An 18,663-nucleotide genomic window follows, 5' to 3' on the forward strand; every position below is an offset into this window, starting at 1 on the left:
GTCCCGAAATATGCAAACTCAGGCAAATCTGAAGGGGCGCTGAAGGGAAGAGGATCGTGGGCCTTTTGTTATCAGATAGAAAATCAGCTGTTGGATGATCACAGAGGCTGACAGGGAGGACTTCATACAAGAACACCCGGTACGTTCTGTCAGATAAACTTTTGAGGGTTTTTATTTCAATTGGCTATAAATCTGATTTTGTGCCGTTTATCAGGAGGAAAGCGATAAAAGATGAAAAGGTTGAAAAACAGGGATAACATTTGTGTTGTTTTAGGCCTGCACTGAAGGAAAATTGTATGTTATGTTCCAAGAAAATGATTCATGGTGGAGCTTCGGATCAGTGATTTCATAATGATTTCCTTTTCCAGAAAAAACAACAACAAGATGGAGTACACATTCAGAGCAGTAACTCACACCCCTGGGATTATAATCTGGAGAATTGAGGTGATTTATAGTTGTTACTGCAATAGTGACTAAGGTTTTTCCAAATCAGCTGTTTGGTTTCATGGTAAAAAGAAAAAGAAAAGAAAAGGTCTTCTACTCCAGGAGGAAATGAGTAAAACAGCATATCTAAAATGTTTTTTTTGGGTGGACATAAAAGTGAAATGGACACTTTCTTCTTCTGTCTGTGCAACAGAAAATGGAGCTGGTTCAAGTCCCAGAGAAAACTCATGGAAACTTTTATGAGGGAGACTGCTACGTACTTCTGTCTGTAAGTCTGAAAAGGTGACTAATGAATCATTGTGGTCTTGGGTGCCAGGGCTGTTTGTTTGTTTAGTAAAAACCCATGGTTGTATTTGTAGACTTTGCACTTTGGATATGCATTTTGTACAATCAAGTAGAGACAAATCCTTGTATATACACCACCCCACACACACTGGTTTCTCCACTCCAGACTCAGAAGGTGAGCAGCTCTCTGTGTTATGATATCCACTACTGGATCGGCTCACAGTCCAGTCAGGATGAACAGGGTGCAGCTGCTGTTTACACCATCCAGCTTGATGAATATTTGGGTTCCACTCCGGTCCAGCACCGCGAGGTTCAGGACCACGAGTCTGATGCCTTCAGGGGCTACTTCAAAAATGGAATAATGTGAGTGAAAAGGTCACAATACTCCATCATTTACAGACAATAATCTATAAAAATCACCACCTTGTTTTGTTTAGCATTAAGAAAGGTGGAGTTGCATCGGGCATGAGGCACACTGAAACCAACACCTATGATGTCAAGAGGCTGCTTCATGTCAAAGGGAAGAAAAGAGTGATTGCAAAGGAGGTGAGCCACACGTCACAGTGGTTATGTAACATTTCTGGGACAGAGGATGTTATGTAGAAAGAGTGCTTCATGTTTTAATTTGTTTCAGGTGGAGATGAGCTGGGAGAGCTTCAACCTCGGAGATGTGTTTTTGTTGGACATTGGCAAGACCATCATTCAGTGGAACGGACCCAAGTGTAACAAACAGGAAAAGCTTAAAGTAAGACTTTTGTGAGGGTACCTCCTAGAGACAGCTCTGCTTTTATCTCAGTCACTCCTTCACTATTTTTTTTAATGATACCATAGCAATAACTTGCTTACTATTTGAGATTTTCTGATATAAAGACATAAAGATGTATGATCATGTAGTGAAAAAAACATGGAAGGAGATGCAGACGATGGCACAAGTCTAACCATAAGTTGGATGCTTTTTTGCCCTGCTCTCACCAGACCTAAATATCATCATTAAACCTTTATGGAAAGTTGTGGGAGTGCACAGTGCCGGCTCATTTCCTTCTTCCTGCAAAAAGGCTGGAGCCTCTGAATGAGTCATTATGCCACTACACACAAACTATATAACAGTAAAGCAGTGAGGGCTGAAACTTTTAGGCCAACGAAATTCTTATTATTTGGTTATTATGATCATTATGTTTACCACCAATGAAGTCCATGATGAAAAGTCAATAAAACTAGTATCTGGTCAACTTATATTATTTAGCCAGTGATTTAGTGTTGTACATTTTTTGAAAGAAGGGTTGAGATATGCTGATTAATTACCATGCAAGTTAGTGATATCTTTCCCTTCCTGGTTAACAACCAAGTATTTATCATAGTTTGTAACACAGACTTTCTGAAATCTGAAACCCAAACTGAGATAACGCTGATGACACCATCAAGTGAAATTATACAGCCAGATTTCAGGATTTGTATTATTTGCCTGATCCTCAGGGTATGTTGTTGGCCAAAGACATTCGAGACAGAGAGAGAGGAGGCCGGGCAGATATCAGAGTGATCGAGGGTGAAGCAGAGGGTGACTCTCCTCACAACATGGAGGCCCTGAACGGTGTTCTTGGAGAAAGAACATCCCAGCTGAAGGATGGACCTTCAGATGAAACTGCTGACCAAGAACAGAAGTCAAAACTCACACTTTACCAGTGAGTTGATGATGATGATGATGATGATGATGATGATGATGATGATGATGATGATGGTGATGACGATGATGATGATGAGGAGGACTCATCCATGTCTACACAAAGTGTTGGTTGTTTGTTTCTTCTTATTTCTTTGCGGCTTCACTTCACAGTGTGTCGGATGCTGATGGTCAGATGAAGGTCACAGAAGTTGCTACCAGACCACTGGTTCAGGATCTCCTCAACCATGATGTGAGTTTATGCAATACTGACTCAATGAAGGAAGGATACATGCACTATATATTATGGACACATCAAGACAGATACCAACGGCAGCATAAAACTAGTCTGACATTTCACCCTGAAGGCTTTAAACTCTTATGTGTACTGAACATAATTATCTATTTAGGACTGCTACATCCTGGATCAGGGAGGAACGAAGATCTTTGTGTGGAAGGGGAAGAAAGCAAACAAAGCTGAAAGACAGGCTGCTATGAGCAGAGCTTTGGTGAGTTGCTCTTGCATGCCGTATTTGCACTTCTTATTGCAGGATTGTTGGATTAGACTGCATTAGTTTCAGCTGTTACTGAATGGCTTCTTATAGGACTTCATCAAAACGAAAAACTACCCGATCACTACAAATGTGGAGACGGTGAATGACGGGGCAGAGTCAGCTCTCTTCAAGCAGCTGTTCCAGAAGTGGACCGTAAAGGACCAGACTCAAGGTCTGGGCAAAGTGCAAACGAGAGGGAAAGTCGGTATGTGTGTGTTTTTTTAAATTCACAGAAACATATTAAGCGAAGAATTACAAAAAGTAACCATTGCTTCTGATAAAAAAAATGGTTTGAAACCATATTCTGCTTTAGCTCACATCACACAGGAAAAATTTGACGCCTCTCTGATGCACATGATGCCTGAGGTTGCTGCACAGGAGCGAATGGTGGACAATGGCACAGGTCAAGTGGAGGTATCAGCCTATCGTCTACTGTAGCACACCTACAGACCTAACTTTAAACACTTCAGGTCTGTGATTTATGATTCAGTGTTCATTTAGCTTTTTAAATGTGTCCAGATATGGAGAATTGAGGATCTGGAGCTTGTTCCTGTGGACCCTGAATGGTACGGATACTTCTACGGAGGAGACTGCTACCTGATCCTTTACACTTACACAGCTAACAACAAGAACTGTTACCTGCTCTATATATGGCAGGTAAGGATTTAGTTTTACACCCAGTGTCTCACATGACAATAATAATAATAATAATAATTCAAGATCATAGACTGAATTTTTTAAGTTAATCAAGCCTGTCCCTGATTTTTCTCATCATCTCTGTGGTCATAAGATTAACTTAAACCACCGCGTATTATTTCAGGGGCGTCATGCGACACAGGATGAAGTGGCAGCCTCAGCATTTCAGGCTGTGGACTTGGATCAGAAGTACGGTGGTGCGCCTGTTCAAGTGAGAGTAACAATGGGCAAAGAACCGAGACATTTCATGGCGGTTTTCAAGGGGAAAATGGTCATCTTTGAGGTACGACTTCTTTGGAAAGAGTTATTTCTGCCAGGTCTGTACAGTTTTTACAACAGTACAGAATATTTGTCTTTCTTCTTGTTAGGGCGGCACATCTAGAAAAGGCTCTTCTGAACCAGAACCACCAATAAGGTTGTTCCAGGTCCACGGTTCTGACCCATCCAACACAAAAGCCATTGAGGTTCCAGCCCTGTCCTCCTCTCTGAACTCCAACGACGTGTTTTTACTCAAGAGCCAATCAGGAATGTATCTGTGGTGCGGAAAGGTAAAGAAGATGGCGTTAAACCAGAGAGAGAAACTGATAATTCACAATTTATGTACCCGGTGTCTACACGATTTGGCACATCTTAAAGCCTGGTCTCTCGATTGTGCTACTTCGATTGTGCGTTGATTGTTTTATATGTTGAAACTCAATCTGGACATGCTGCACCTTCACCAAACTGCTGGTAGTCATAAAGTCAGAATATCTTTCCATAAAATGTTTTTACATAAAAATGAGAATATTGTCACGTGACGTGTCTGCTTAGATCTGTGTCCGTCAGATCTAGACCAAATGAATGATTTGTAATTTACATGTTATTTGATAGACTAATTTCTTTCCATGTAAAATTCATCCTGGTTCAAAAAAACAATTTGATGAGTTTTATGCAAAAGGCAGATTCATCAGTTGTATGGTGTATTTGTGTGTATGTTCACATCTGTGTATCTGCAGTTACATATGGGCAAACATATAAATACACTATATGTTCTTACTAATGGACTTACTAATTAGCAAATCCCTGCAGACAGGTTCAAATATCAGCTGTAATCTTTAAGTGAACATATTCTTTTGACCTTTAAGTGTACTGTATCAAAATACTTAATCAGGATGGATTTAGTCCAAGCCAGTCTGGGAGCAAAAATCTGTTTTTTTGACTCAAACAGTCAAATTATACCATAATGTCAAACTTTCCGTGACAGTATAACTTCGATTCGACTGGGGCGCGGGTGAGATCATCACCCAAAACTTTGAGAGGCCGTTTTTTTTCCAGATAGTTGCACATGTCTGGGCCCTCGTTTTTTTTTTAGGGAGGCCAATAAATCTCAAGTCTGAGCGTCTTCCCTGATCTTCTTGGTTTTGGGTTTTATTGCTTAATATCCCCACTGTCCCTTCCAGCTGTTCAGCTGTTTGTTGGAGAGTGGTTATATCTTCCTCTGCCTGTGAGACTCTCTCCTCTGTCTCCTCAATTCATCTCGAGTGGGACAATAAATCTGCTTTAATCTCATTAATTGCTTCCAGCATCTCGACGGACTTTTTCCTTTAGTGAGGTAACTGCATTCAGTAGAACAATGTTTGACGGCCCGCTGGCATTAGCGCCGTCTATCCTCGCATTGTCAGTGCTATTCTGTGGCCCTTTGGCTGATTGTTGTCCATTTTTAGACTCTTTTGGTGGCATAGTGTCTAACAACGCTTTCCCAAACCTAAAATTAACAATGTTGTGCGAGCCTCAGTCGATTTTCAAGTGTTAGTGACTGTGACCTGTGTCAGCTGCAGTCCATAACCAGAGGTTCTGTGACAGTATAACTCATAACGATCAAAATATTTTGTCACCAGGGATCCAGCGGAGATGAGAGAGCCATGGCAAAGGAGGTCAGCTCTGTGGTCGGCCAGAAAGGCTGTGAGGAGATAGTGGCGGAGGGGCAGGAGCCCCTTGAATTCTGGGATTTGCTGGGTGGAAAGGCTCCGTATGCCAATGACAAGAGGTGATAATGACACCAATATAATACTGATATTTAAAAATGAGCTTCATGAGTGTCACAAGGTCAAACACACTTGTTGACTACAGGTTACAGCAGAAGGTCCCAGACCACCAGCCGCGCCTGTTTGAATGCTCCAATAAGACGGGCCGTTTCATCGTCACTGAGGTGACTCAGTTCACGCAGGACGACCTCAATGAGGATGATGTCATGCTGCTGGACACATGGGACCAGGTATAAGGTGTTTGTAATGAATACTCGCACATATGACAACAAACAAATCTGAGAAACTAAATCTCATTCTCCCTGTTCTCATCGTTGGTCTCAGGTGATTCTCTGGATCGGTAAAGAAGCCAACGAGGTAGAGCGCAAAGAAGCGGTGGTCACAAGCCGAGAGTACCTGCGCACTCACCCGGGCGGCAGAGACCCAGACACCTCCATCGTCCTGATCAAACAGGGATTTGAACCTCCCACCTTCACTGGTTGGTTCATGGCCTGGGACCCCTCTAAATGGAGTGTGAGTGGTTTGGTTTGGAAATAGAGGAACAACACGTAAACTGATGAGCAAGGAATGTACGCTAACAAACATTTCTTTTCTTTTTAGAGAGGACTGAGCTATGAGGAGTTGAAGAAGGAGTTGGGAGATGATGCAGCGCCTGTTTTTGTTCCAACTGTACGTGAAGTCTTGATTTTTAGCCAACAGATGAACTAAATGTTATCATTCTTCATGCACATGTTACATTTAGGGTAACGTTAGTGCTTAGGGTATAGAGGTCATGTTATACAGAGGGAACATCCAGTTTTACCTCATGAATCCATATTAAAACTCAAGATTCTTGAATTTGAGGACATGTGGATAGAAAATGAGGGATGAAATGTAAAGGTCACAACGTCGTAGAGCAGGACGGCTCAATCATGAAGAATTTTGAACCTTATTGGTTAGCCAACGTATATGTATAGGAGTTATGACAAAATGTCAGGGACAGGAGTCACATAGTGATGTATTGATGAAGATCTTGACCTTAATGTGACTTATAGGAGCAGAATGCTGTTCCTGAAACTGAGAAAACCTTTGAGCCTTTTCCACCTGACAGTTTGGTCAACAAACTCGCCAACGAGCTGCCTGAAGGTGTTGACCCAACTCAGAAAGAGGTAAGTATGTGTGTGTTTTTTGGCAAGCTTTATTTTGATAGCGACAGCTGAAGAGTGACGGGAATGTCGGGAGAGAGAGAGAGATGGGGGAATGACATGCAGCAAAGGGCCGCAGGTCGGATTCGAACCCTGGGCCGCTGCAGCAAGGACTGAGCCTTCGTACATGGGGCGGCTGCTCTACCAGCTGAGCTCAATGACACCCAGAAATTGCTTCCATGTCACGTTAAGTAACCCAGAGTGGATATTATGAGTTTGCTAACACTTATGGTATTATTTTTCATCATCAAATGGTTAATTATTCCTTTATTATTTGAAAACTCACAGCATGTTGAACTATAATATGTTTGTGGACACATTGTATTTCATTTTTGCATGTTCAGCTGACCAGATGTCGCTATACTCCCTAAAATTTGTACAAAATTGAATAGTTATTTCTAAAAAACAAACAAAAACAGTAAAACTCTCATCTCTCTTCACTTTTCAATCATAAACCGCTCAGCATGTTGTGTACCTTGTTGTACGCATGATACTTTGCTCTGCTCTGTAGGATCAGTGATGTACGCGTGCCTCACCAGCTCAAGCTGCTTTAGTATTCATTCGGTCTTCACCTGTTTTCAGAGACACCTGTCTGACTCTGACTTCACCATCGTATTTGGGATCACCAAAGACGATTATGCGAGCCTGCCTCGGTGGAAACAGCTGAAATTGAAGAAAGAAAAGGGGATGTTTTGATTTTTTATGTTTTCTGTACTTGAAATAAGACAACAGAATGCCTCTTTGTGTCGTCTAATTACTGACTCTCCACTTTAGCTCAGTCTCCTTGTTAGCTGTCATTTTAAACGTGTCTTTTAATCGCCTGGTTTTATCGTGATTCATACATATGTGTCAAATCGGTACAATTCTTGAATTATTTTCAACCTGTGATCATTTTGTACATTTGACACCATTTAATTAAGAGCTCTTGTGATATTATTTGAACTCTCAGTATGGAAAACATAAAGCGTATTGCTTGTTCTGGTGTGTGTGTGTTTGTTTTGTTTTTGGCTACTGATACTACTGAAATAACAGATTTTATGCACACTGAAACGTCGCTTTAATCCTGTAAATGAAGAATTTCAGTCCCGATGAAATGAATACAAAATCATGTCATAAAAGACCAACTGCTGAACTGAAACTGAATAAAAACCTTTTAAGAAACAACATAAGAAAACAGAACTTACTCCTGATAACAGATGTTTATTTTGCCATCTGTTGGACAAATAATGTAACTCAGAATATATATTATATTATATATATATAATTCAGGATACAACACATTTAAAGTTTATATTCAGCTGGATTTGTCTGTAAACTGTTGTAGTGTTTTAATAGTGAACAGATCATGAGATTACAAACTTATTTAAAGTTTATATATTCTAGTTACATGACTTTGACTGTCCAATACTCTGACTTTTATTATTTAATTCTGACTTTAATGGCATTTATCTACTCACTCAATCACTTTCACCATCTTTAAAACACGATGAGGAGTTTTGTGAGGACTTCCTCTCACATCCCTGCATTTGTAACAGATAATCTTAAATCTCACATCGCCACATTAAAGCTGCTTATTCCTCAATTACGACAGTAATAAACATCCATCATCCATTTTCTGCTTTACCTTATCGCAGTCACGGGGCTTGGAGCCTGTCTCAGCTGGCATTGGGTGAGAGGTGAGGCACACCGTGGAGAAACGATGAAGTTATGAATATTTAAAATCAAAACAAACGACCACTCTGCTTCAGCATTATTCACTCCTTTTATTTTTTGGGATATGTCTGGAATGTAATTTCAGCTATACAAGTATAAATTCATGTAATTTACTGAACATTTAATACAAAGCTCAAGACAAGTCAAAAATATATAGACCCATAAAACGCATCAAAGTACAGTAAGAACGTTTTTTTTATTTGTTTTGCATTGTCATGTGAAGATGAAACACAGAAACAATTGTGGAAAAGTCACTTCTGTGTGATAAACAGTGCCAGCAATATATGAAAATGAAGGACGTGTAAAAAATGATCAGCACTAACAGAAATTATTGTTGACAACGACAACAATAAAACAAAACAATGAATAATCGTGTAGAAAAATGTGACCAGCGGGGTTGCAAATGACCTGATTGTTCTACAGTAACAGCACTACAGTAGCGGTAACTCCTTATCAGTTAATTGATTGCTCGTGCATCGTGGCAGCCACAAAATAACAGATAATATTAATTAAGTATTGGCGTGTGAAGTCTGTGTGATAAACGTAATGCAAAAGACAAATCAGTCAACACAAACATAAAAATGCAGATAAACGTAACAAACCTATTTTCAAATTTCCATAAACTTATTGTTGTTGTTCCGCTTTTGTTTTCTTGTATGACAGAATCAGTTCCCACTTTAAAAAAATGTTCGTGTCACATGATATGATCCCTCGAAACTGAATTTTTTACTAAAGATCTTAAAAACTTATACAGATTATTTGCAAACAAACTTAAAAATCCCTTCAAAACACCAATTTTCGCGGTGAATAACTTTAAAAGTATTTAATATATGTGTGTAAGTACTGCATGCAAAAGTACTAATATAAACGGATCATTTCATGTGCCGTTTGGATATCGGTATACATTCTTGTGCTCATGCAAAACTGTTTATCTCGTCGTATGAGGTGACAGGGTCTATTCTTGCCTCAAGCATAAAAAGAGAAATTTTAAAAAACACAAAACATAGAAAAAAGTATGATTAAATACAAAGTGTGTACAGCAATCAGAGACATCCGAAGAGACTAAGTTCAGCAAGTTTCACTGCGAATGTGCAAACGTACAGTATTAGCATGCAGGCAGAAGGAACACGGCCTGCAGCAGGTCAGCTGATTATTTCTCGCTGACGTGTTTGGTTGTAAAGGGAATGTTGTTTCTAATGTAATCTGACTGTTTAAGCCACAATACAAGAACTTCTGAAAGTGCAAATGCAGCTAAATCGATTTCCCTTTAATTCAGAATTAAACAGGAAAGAGGGCTGTTAATGAAAGCTAAAAAAATAATAATAATAAAGGCAGTAAACAGATGGCATTTTCCCTTAAAAACTCTCATAACCTCACTAACAACAGCCTCGAGTATCTGTACGTGATCTTAGCCTCCAGAGATCGACGTCAAACACGTCTCTCTTTACAGCGAGCCCTACAGTCACACCAAACAAACTGTGTTGAGGGTCTTCCTCTCTAAATTTGTGACTTTCTAATGCGTACGTTATGATTTGAGTCCAAATAGCTCGCTGTGTTTTGTCCACAGGTAAATCCTGATTTGTGTCTCGGCAGCTGTTAGTGTTCAAACCCTTACCCCCCCCTTTTTTTTATATAAGATTAAGAAAGAGGTAAACGGTAAAAGCAGCATGGAGCATTTTCCATGTCTATCCAAAAAAAACACACGTTAAGACATAAAGAAGAAATTATTGGCAATCAATATAAAGTAGTCATTAGTGGAAGTCCAGCTAGTAAACCACCTGGATCCTGAGTTTCTTTGTTGTGTATTTCAAACAAAAACTCTCCTACAGTGTATCACAACAAATAATTCTTCAATTACCTAATCAGAAATTCTCAAATAATAGTGAAAAATCATGTTTTGTCGTACCAGTGGTTCAAATCCCAAAGATATTTCTTTGATTACTGTGACAAACAAAGGCAGCAAATCCTTTTTTTTTGGCATTTTCTCTTGAAAAATGACAGAAAGTTACAAATTAATTTTCCTTCGATCAACAATTCGATTAATCGGCAGCTCGTTGAAGCTTTAATTTCAGCTCGGGATCTTATAGTTTGCCCCAAAGTTATTTAAGAGCATAAATATCAGATGTGTGTAAACAAAAAGAGCTCTTCGATCAATAATTACCTTTGACCTGTTTTGTTTTTTTTAACATTAGTTAAGACACAACACAGCCGTCTGGGTTTGGGGCGTTGCTTTCGTTGACCTGGCAGTTGTTAGTTGAACTTTTCTCTTTGTTCTCTGAATCGTGAGGCAGCTCTTCTTCCCCCGGAAACATCCTGTCCTGTTCTGGAGTCTCAGCTGACGCGTCCTCGTAGGCACTTATGCTGTCTGAGTCGTTCCTGTCCGGAGAAGGATCTCGCCCGTCCTCGACACCGTTTTCGTAAGGCCTCCGCAGGACCCCGTCTTCAGAGATCGGGTTGTCCAGTGCAAGAGAGGGCAGGTGGCTCAGCGGCTTACTGACCATCTTCTTCAACTTCGTCAGGACGCTTTCTTCCTCCTCTGCCTCTCCGCTCTGTCCCAATTTCTCCGACGCTCTACCTTCGCACAGCGACGAGTCTTTGTGTCCTTGTCTTGCTTCCTCCGCCACACTTCCATGTGTGTTTGCTGGAGCAGAAGGTTCGTTATTTCTTTCCTGCAAAGAGAAGTTTAAAAAAAGGAAGGTCCTTTAAACAAGATATAGGTAGCTGCGTTTGAAAGTTATTTTTATCTTATATTATGCAATGCTCTCTTTTCAATTGCCACACTACCTCTTTTAATCTCTCCACCTCTTGCATCAGGGAGGAAACCATGCTCTCTAGTTTCCTCTTGGCCTCCCTCTCTCGTTCCAGCTCCTGCAAATGCAGAGAAACGTTGGCATGAAGACAACAAAGCAGCTAGTTACAACAAACGTCTCATTACAAAAGGACAAAGACTAAAAAAGACGTCTATTTATGTGGCTTCGACGTACCGAACTCGACTGTCCAGCCTCCCTCTGGGCTTCAGCCAGCAGCTCCTCTACACCCTCCAGCGTGTCCTGCAAGACGTCCACCTGGAACAACAGAGCCTCTCGCTCGACCTCCAGCCCACGCAGCTCCTGCACCACCTCGTCATAGCTGGCCTGCAGCTCCAGCTACACCACAAACACAAGTCACAAATCAGCGTGGGCAATTTTTTTTTAGAGGAGCTCATGCCAATCAGTGGGTGGGCACGTGTTTAGCAAGCTCTCAAGAGGCATCAGTGGGAGGCCTCATCTGGAGGCACGACAATCGTATTTAAAAAGGAATATGTATCACTGCAGTGATCCATTAGCCCCGACAGGACTGTGAACGACATGATAATGAATAACTGTCGTAATTATAATGTCAGTAAGACATACTCACCATTTCTGGGAGTCCCATAAAAAGGTCCTGGTCAGATTGCTGAAAGGAAGATAATTAAAAATCATTTTAATTAAACATCATTTTGCCTTTGGTCCTCTCATTCACACAAAACAACACTTTACTTTATAGCTAACCCAACACAAGGTCACAGGATCTGACATGTTACGGTGTTTTGCACACTGGAAACGCAGCTATCGCAACGCGTGACCTCTGAATACTGTACACCGGAGGCACCGTGTCTGATGAGACTCCAAACACACAGTATGTGATAAGGCCTAAGCGCGATAAGAACATTTGATATAGCTGACATTCCTCGGTCAGAGAACACCGGTACATCGGACTCTTTCCACTCTTTGTTAGCCCAGTAGTGGTAAATTTAGAAACCAGCCGGACGAAGAGAAAGCATTAAATCAAACGCTCTGACAGGAACAAACTTTATCGCCGCAAACTGACTAATGTAACGTTGTGTTTTCTTTTGTAAATGAACAGGACAGAGATGATACTGTATATCAGGACCTGTTCACCTGATGCAACAACACATAAGCAGCATTTTTCTGTTGTAACTGGTAGTTTAGTTCCCAACATTAGAGCTGCAAGAAGATAAATCTGAGGGTCTGTTAAATAATTAAGTAAGAAAGAAGAAACAGCTGCTACACAGTTTGTTTCATGTCCACGTACTTTTCCCTTATGGATGGATGGATGAATGTCTTCGGTCTCAAACAAAAAAAGTACCCGACTGAAACAGACCCAACAAGACTCAGAGTCACTGATGTAACATGTATTTTACAAACGTATCATTACGATGAATTTGTGTTAAAGATATATGTGACAAAAGTGTGCAACCTGAAAAGGTCCAGAGAAATGTAAAGAGTGAGTGTGTCCCTATATTAAACCAGCTACCTTAGATCAGCTCGGTGTCTGTTGTGTATATAAATGTGACGATAGGCATCAGTTAAATTCAGTTAATAAAGTAAAAAGTAGAGTTTAAAACAGAAAACAAAACAAATCTTTGATTTATTTAGTCAAAATCCTAAAGACACCAAAGTCTGAAATAATGTCTACAGTGTTTTTAGAGTTTCCTATTTGATGTAACCTCTACGGTTTGTATTCAACTCATATATGATCATTTAGAGTGCGATCCTCTGCCATAACTTACAAGCTTATAACGCTTCAGTTTTTGTTGACACCGTCAGAGGTAGGTATTACGTTAAATATTGTGTTTACTACTGAGGTTGTCGTCATTTAGAGTAGTGTTAAACTGGACTGCACTATATTGAGAGGTATTTTAGGCGGCAGTAGCTCAGTCCGTAGAGACTTGGCTTGGGGACCGAGGGTGGTCGGTTTAAGTCGTATGGAGGGTGCCAGGTGAACTGGCACCTCCTAGAAAACCCTTTACATTTCTCTGGACCTTTTCAGGTTGAACATCAAACTGCAACACAAACTTTAACACAAATTTATCCTAATGATACATTTGTAAAATACATGTTGCATCAGTGACTCTGAGCCTTTTTGGGTCTGTTTTAGTCAGGTACTTTTTTGTTAAGATAAGGGAAAAGTACGGGGACATGAAACAAACTGTGTAGCAGCTGTTTCTTCTTTCTTACTTAATTATTTAACAGACCCTCAGATTTATCGTCTTGTAGCTCTAATGTCGGGAACCAGTGGAACCAGCTGCTTATGTGTTGTTGCATCAGTTTGTGAGGATAAAGTTTGTTCCTGCTACCAAAAGTTTAACTTTCTTAACCGAGGCACCTCGGCAGTGTCCAGGAGGTGAACATGCACTGGGGAGGGGTTCGCTGCCATCTCTCTCCACATCTGCATGTCCTTTTTGATATGTGCGTGGTTGCATTTCGGTGTTAAAATGCATGTAGTGGGGACGGTGCGTGGAGGCTATAGTCCATCGGACGGCTAATTTACTGCGTGTCACTCCCCCTCTCTCTGCTTCCTGTCTATCTTCAGCTGTACTATCAAAAAAGGCCAAAAAAATAATCTTAAAAAAAAAAACATGCATGTAGCGATGGGATTAATCTTCTTCTTCTTAATTAATAAATGCAGTAGAAAACAAATCAACATTTCAGTTTAAACACGTGAGCACATGTTATGTGATAGTGACAGGAGACACGCAGGCTGCAGGTAAAGGTCATCACAGTGGACAGGTGTTATCATACCTGACTGTCACTCCTCTTCTTCAGGGTGCCGGCCCGGCTGTCACTGCGTGTCAGACGCCTGGACGGAGTCTCGACCTGAGGAAGGAAAGAAAGAAGGAAAGAAGGAAGGAAAGAAGGAAGGAAGGAAGGAAGGAAGGAAGGAAGGAAAGAAGGAAGAAAGGACGGAAGGAAGGAAGGAAGGAAAGAAGGAAGGAAAGAAGGAAGAAAGGACGGAAGGAAGGAAGGAAGGAAAGAAAGAAAGAAGGAAGGAAGGAAGGAAGGAGGAAAGAAAGAAGGAAAGAAAGAAGGAAGGAAGGAAGAAGGAAAGAAAGAAGGAAAGAAGGAAGAAAGAAGGAAAGAAAGAAGGAAGAAAGAAAGAAGGAAAGAAAGAAGGAAGAAAGAAAGAAGGAAAGAAAGAAGGAAAGAAAGAAGGAAGAAAGAAGGAAGGAAGGAAACGTAAACAGAAACGTAAACAAACACGTAAACAAACATGCTACCTAGCATCACAGAGCTAGCCTAACAATGAGGAAGCGGAGCTTCAAACCTGACTCGTTAGATCTTTGTCAGATCTTAAACTGTCACTAAAACATCGGAGCTTCTTGTTTCAGCTTTAAATGTTTTTTAAATGTTTTTTAAATGTTTATTATTTGTTTATTATTTACTCATTGCCTCTTTTAGCTCCGGCTCAGTCTCAACAGTGTCGCCGTGATTTCTTCGCTCACCTCCTTGATGATGCTGCGCAGAGACTCGTCCTCGCTCAGTCCCCGAGACAAAGTCCGTTTCTTCGGCGAGCCACCGCTGTCCACAGTGACTGAATGCATCTTTCTTTAATATATAAATATTATATTAGGTGTTGGTTTATGTAAGAGACTCCTCCGAGCTGTCAGTGTTTGTTTCCTACGCAGCAGCTGATGATGAACTGCCGACGCCCAGGCCGTGATCTACGGGAAACCACCGGGACCAAACTTGTGTTTGACGCCGCCCTCAGTCCGCCCACAGAGGAGTCAAAGATCGGCTCTGCACAGACACAGTCATCTGTGCTGGAGAGGTAAAAATACATGTTTGTTTGTTTTTAAAATGCAGATAAGCAGCAGCAGGACGCGTGTCCAACTCACAGGTGATAAAACAAAAACAAGCAGGTGAGATTATGAAGGTAAATGTGCACAAAACCGACTTTTACTACATTTAATGCAACTACACAAAGTGGCCATGCAAGTATAGACTGCTAAGAGAATGGGTTTGCTTAATAATGATCTTTGATCTTCAACTTTATTTATTTTTATATCACCTTTCATACAGAATTGTAGCCCAAAGTGCTTCACAGAGCAGAGTAAGAACAGAAATAACAAAAACAGAGCAGCTGCATGAAAAACTAGAGATTAGAAGAAAAGTAAAAAAGCATAAAACTACAACAATGAAACAGATAAGAAGAAAAATTAAGACCTATAGGGTACAAAGCATAATGTAAGAACAGTAAAAGTAAAAATAGACCTGTACAGTGAACTATGTCTCCTTGGAGACAAAACAATGGTACCACACTTAAACCAACATTTCTTTTTTGGAATCTTAAAAACTGGCCTAATGACTTGTGCACGGACAATTTTAAGGTGTTGGGAAGGAGCCTCGAGCTCCCACACTGAATATGTGGAGAACCCAGATGATGGAAACTGTTGCATGTGTTAATTGTTCTGTATTGATATGTTTTACATTAAGGCCATACACTCTGCCTGAATAATCCGAATGTATGTTATTTATTGAACTGCCTATGTTTTGTTCTTTTTGGTTGTTTCTCATTTTCGTTACCCTCCTTTCTGTCTGTTTTACTTGTTCATGTTTATGGTTGTTTGTTTGTTTCCTGTTTATAATTATAAAAAATAATTTAATTATTTAGTTATTTGCTACAAATGTTTAATCTCTCTGTACATATTTAAATTTAGATCTATCTCAGGTTAATTTTAACCTATGGTTACTGTGCTATATGCTATATATATATATCTATCCTGTTATAGTTTGCAGTAGTGTTAAAGAGAGTTGTCGTGTTGGCTCATGTTCGATTGTACAAGTGTACCAAATGATATGGACGGTCAATGTAGTTTTAAAAGCAGAGTTGGAACAAGCAGATAAAACTATACAGCTACAGGCATTGTGATACTGTTAGTGTTCAAAGGTCCAGTGTGAAGGATTCATTGTGTGTGTGTGTGTGTGTGTGTGTGTGTAGCTGCTAATTGTGATCCTCTCCTTCCTTCCTAGCATGATGGGCAAACTGTGGTTGCTGCAAAAAGTAAGCTGGTATTTGTCCATATCCGCCTCTACCATAGAAACGTTGTGATGCAACATGGTGCGCTCTGTGAAAGAGGACCTGCAGTGTCTGTAGATATAAAGGCTCCTTCAAAGGTAATTAAAACATAAAGATTATTATTTTTAGATGATTATTCACTAGTGAAAAGATAGCTTTAAAGAGATATATTGAGGAAAACACACACTTGTTTGTAAATTAATTCAGTTTAATCACATTAAACACTTCACAGCTCTCTACTTGTGCCATAGTTTTATCGTCACACCCAAAACATTGGACTGCTGTCAGTTCTGTTTTTATGTCAACATAGTGAGATGACAAATAAGCAAAAAAAAAAGAAAAAAAAGAGATCTTAAGAAGGTATGAGTGGCTCCTACTGATGATGCCTTGAGGAATATTTCCAAGAAATGTGATTTCACATGTATAATCTCTGAGACCAAATGGCTCACTCCCACTCTGTTCTTCTAGATAATCATGGCATCATGATAAAAGCTCAGCATCAGAAGGTTGGACTGAAGGTCAAAGGGTCCAGTGGCTCCCGCTGCCTTCATTTCAAACTCAAAGACTGTGATCTCACATTCAGCAGTACACTTATAGAAACACTTATCACGATACAGTGTGACGCAGTTTTCACATCTACAGTATGAGCATGTGTAAATAACAGAACAGTCCACATACAGGTAAGCATTTACAATGCAAATTCAGACTAAACTGGTCACGTTTAATCTTCTCAGTTCATGAACATACATACACACACAAAGCATAAGCATATACATTCATGGTTTTTGACCAGATGCTCTGAGCTATGACTGTGCCGGATGACACAAGTCATGAGACACTCTGTGTTGCAGCTTTTTGTTCACTTGGTGCGTAGCGGAAAACAATAATGTAACATTTGGAGAAATGACACATTCGCCTCCATGCTAAGAGTTAGATAAGAAGATCGATATCCGTCTCGTTTTTTTACAGTAAATATGAAAGTTAGTTTAGCTTAGCACAAAGACTTGAAATGGGGGGAAACAGCTGGCCTGGCTCAGTCCAAAGATAACAGAGTTCATAAATTAACATGTTATGTCTTGGTTATTAAATTCATGTGTAAAAACATGACATTCAGGCTTTACAGAGGGTTATGTAGGAGAATCTCCTTTTTTCACTTGTTTGTTTTAAACAAATTAAACAAATTAGATATAATTTCTTATTAATCAGTGAGTTATAGAGGAGCTGGCGAATCTCAGTTCTTTATGATAAGCTAAGCTGATCATATCCTGACTTTATATTTGATGGACAAAGATCAGAGTAGTTTTTTTTAATCTAACTCTCAACAAGAAAGGATTTAAGTACATTCACAAAATATGAAACTTTTAATTTAAAGTCGTGATGCTGCTTACACTGACCTTCAGTGAATAAGGACTACCATGTAGTGTGTGATACGTAACTTCATGTTCTACAAATGACTTTATGTTGCAAATGCAGTTTAGGTTTTTCCTGATTTGCAGACAGCAGATAAGTCTCAACGTACTGCTGAGTTGAAAGACATTTATACTTCACCTGTTTTCAGTAGTTTGGTTTAAGACCGGTGCATTAATTAGAGGTTGTTCATCTGATCTCAGCTCAGAAATGTAACATATGAATGATTCACATGTTATAAACCTAAAAAACCCACAAACACACCGAGCAGGTACATGCAACCGCACAGTCCAGTCTTAGTTCAGTGTTTTTATCTATTTAATTTAGATAAATATTGTCACTCAAAGAATGTTTGATTGTTGAAGAAGTTACAGTGAAGTGATTATTGTTGCTTCTTGGACCCGAGAGATTAGTTCATACCATTAAACTGGAATAAAAATGCAAATTTATGACTTTGGAAAAAAAGGGAACAGTGTTCATATCAGTATTTCAACAATCTATACTGCCATACACATAAACTATATAAGCAAAGTGCTCTGTTTACACTAAAGTGCCATTAATAGTGTGATCTGTCCTGCAGCTGCAGCTGTGTTTTCCTCCAGCAGATGACACTAGTGGGTCAGTGTGTAGCTCACAGAGAGCAGGCATTGTTTGTACATGTAGAAATCTGCTCCAGAAATATCACAACTTTTAAGAAGCACACATATACAGTCATGAATACGGCATGGTGTGTGGTTGATCAAATCTTTGACATTTTGACAAACACGTGACACACAGGTGACTTTTATACTAATTCACTAGAATTCAATTAAAAATATATATGACATTTATTTATTTGCAGATGCTTATAACAACTACAC

General features: G+C 39.8%; 2 protein-coding genes across 2 annotated transcripts; one reads left to right on the top strand and one right to left on the bottom strand.

The window, feature by feature from the left end:
- The first annotated feature begins 72 nt into the window (after positions 1 to 72).
- On the top strand, positions 73 to 7,979 carry avil (advillin). Its single transcript, XM_010747133.3, has 20 exons — positions 73 to 139; positions 369 to 444; positions 638 to 712; positions 896 to 1,092; positions 1,167 to 1,275; positions 1,364 to 1,474; positions 2,203 to 2,408; positions 2,561 to 2,639; positions 2,797 to 2,895; positions 2,992 to 3,145; positions 3,254 to 3,354; positions 3,460 to 3,597; positions 3,761 to 3,919; positions 4,005 to 4,184; positions 5,514 to 5,662; positions 5,746 to 5,890; positions 5,985 to 6,173; positions 6,261 to 6,329; positions 6,695 to 6,808; positions 7,427 to 7,979. The coding sequence occupies exons 2-20, from the start codon at positions 385 to 387 to the stop codon at positions 7,538 to 7,540; spliced, it is 2,448 nt and encodes an 815-aa protein (XP_010745435.3). The 5' UTR covers positions 73 to 139; positions 369 to 384; the 3' UTR covers positions 7,541 to 7,979.
- A 608-nt stretch (positions 7,980 to 8,587) lies between these two features.
- si:ch1073-456m8.1 (leucine-rich repeat flightless-interacting protein 1) lies at positions 8,588 to 15,119 on the bottom strand. Its single transcript, XM_019276667.2, has 6 exons — positions 14,823 to 15,119; positions 14,122 to 14,196; positions 11,954 to 11,992; positions 11,542 to 11,703; positions 11,342 to 11,425; positions 8,588 to 11,226 (listed from the first exon to the last, which is right to left on the bottom strand). The coding sequence occupies exons 1-6, from the start codon at positions 14,919 to 14,921 to the stop codon at positions 10,750 to 10,752; spliced, it is 936 nt and encodes a 311-aa protein (XP_019132212.1). The 5' UTR covers positions 14,922 to 15,119; the 3' UTR covers positions 8,588 to 10,749.
- Positions 15,120 to 18,663: the final 3,544 nt, after the last annotated feature.

The sequence above is a fragment of the Larimichthys crocea genome, chromosome VI, assembly GCF_000972845.2.
Source record: "Larimichthys crocea isolate SSNF chromosome VI, L_crocea_2.0, whole genome shotgun sequence".
Taxonomy (NCBI): Eukaryota; Metazoa; Chordata; class Actinopteri; family Sciaenidae; genus Larimichthys; species Larimichthys crocea.

What these genes read in the sequence shown, in the direction of transcription:
- avil (XM_010747133.3), top strand. Translation starts at nt 385, where the DNA reads ATGGAGTACACATTCAGAGCAGTAACTCACACCCCTGGGATTATAATC. An exon ending in ATGGCACAGGTCAAGTGGAG is followed by an intron (nt 3,355 to 3,459) that starts GTATCAGCCTAT and finishes AAATGTGTCCAG; the next exon opens with ATATGGAGAATTGAGGATCT. An exon ending in CCGTATGCCAATGACAAGAG is followed by an intron (nt 5,663 to 5,745) that starts GTGATAATGACA and finishes TGTTGACTACAG; the next exon opens with GTTACAGCAGAAGGTCCCAG.
- si:ch1073-456m8.1 (XM_019276667.2), bottom strand. Translation starts at nt 14,921, where the DNA reads ATGCATTCAGTCACTGTGGACAGCGGTGGCTCGCCGAAGAAACGGACT. An exon ending in TTATGGGACTCCCAGAAATG is followed by an intron (nt 11,704 to 11,953) that starts GTGAGTATGTCT and finishes TTTGTGGTGTAG; the next exon opens with CTGGAGCTGCAGGCCAGCTA. An exon ending in AGGCTGGACAGTCGAGTTCG is followed by an intron (nt 11,426 to 11,541) that starts GTACGTCGAAGC and finishes CTGCATTTGCAG; the next exon opens with GAGCTGGAACGAGAGAGGGA.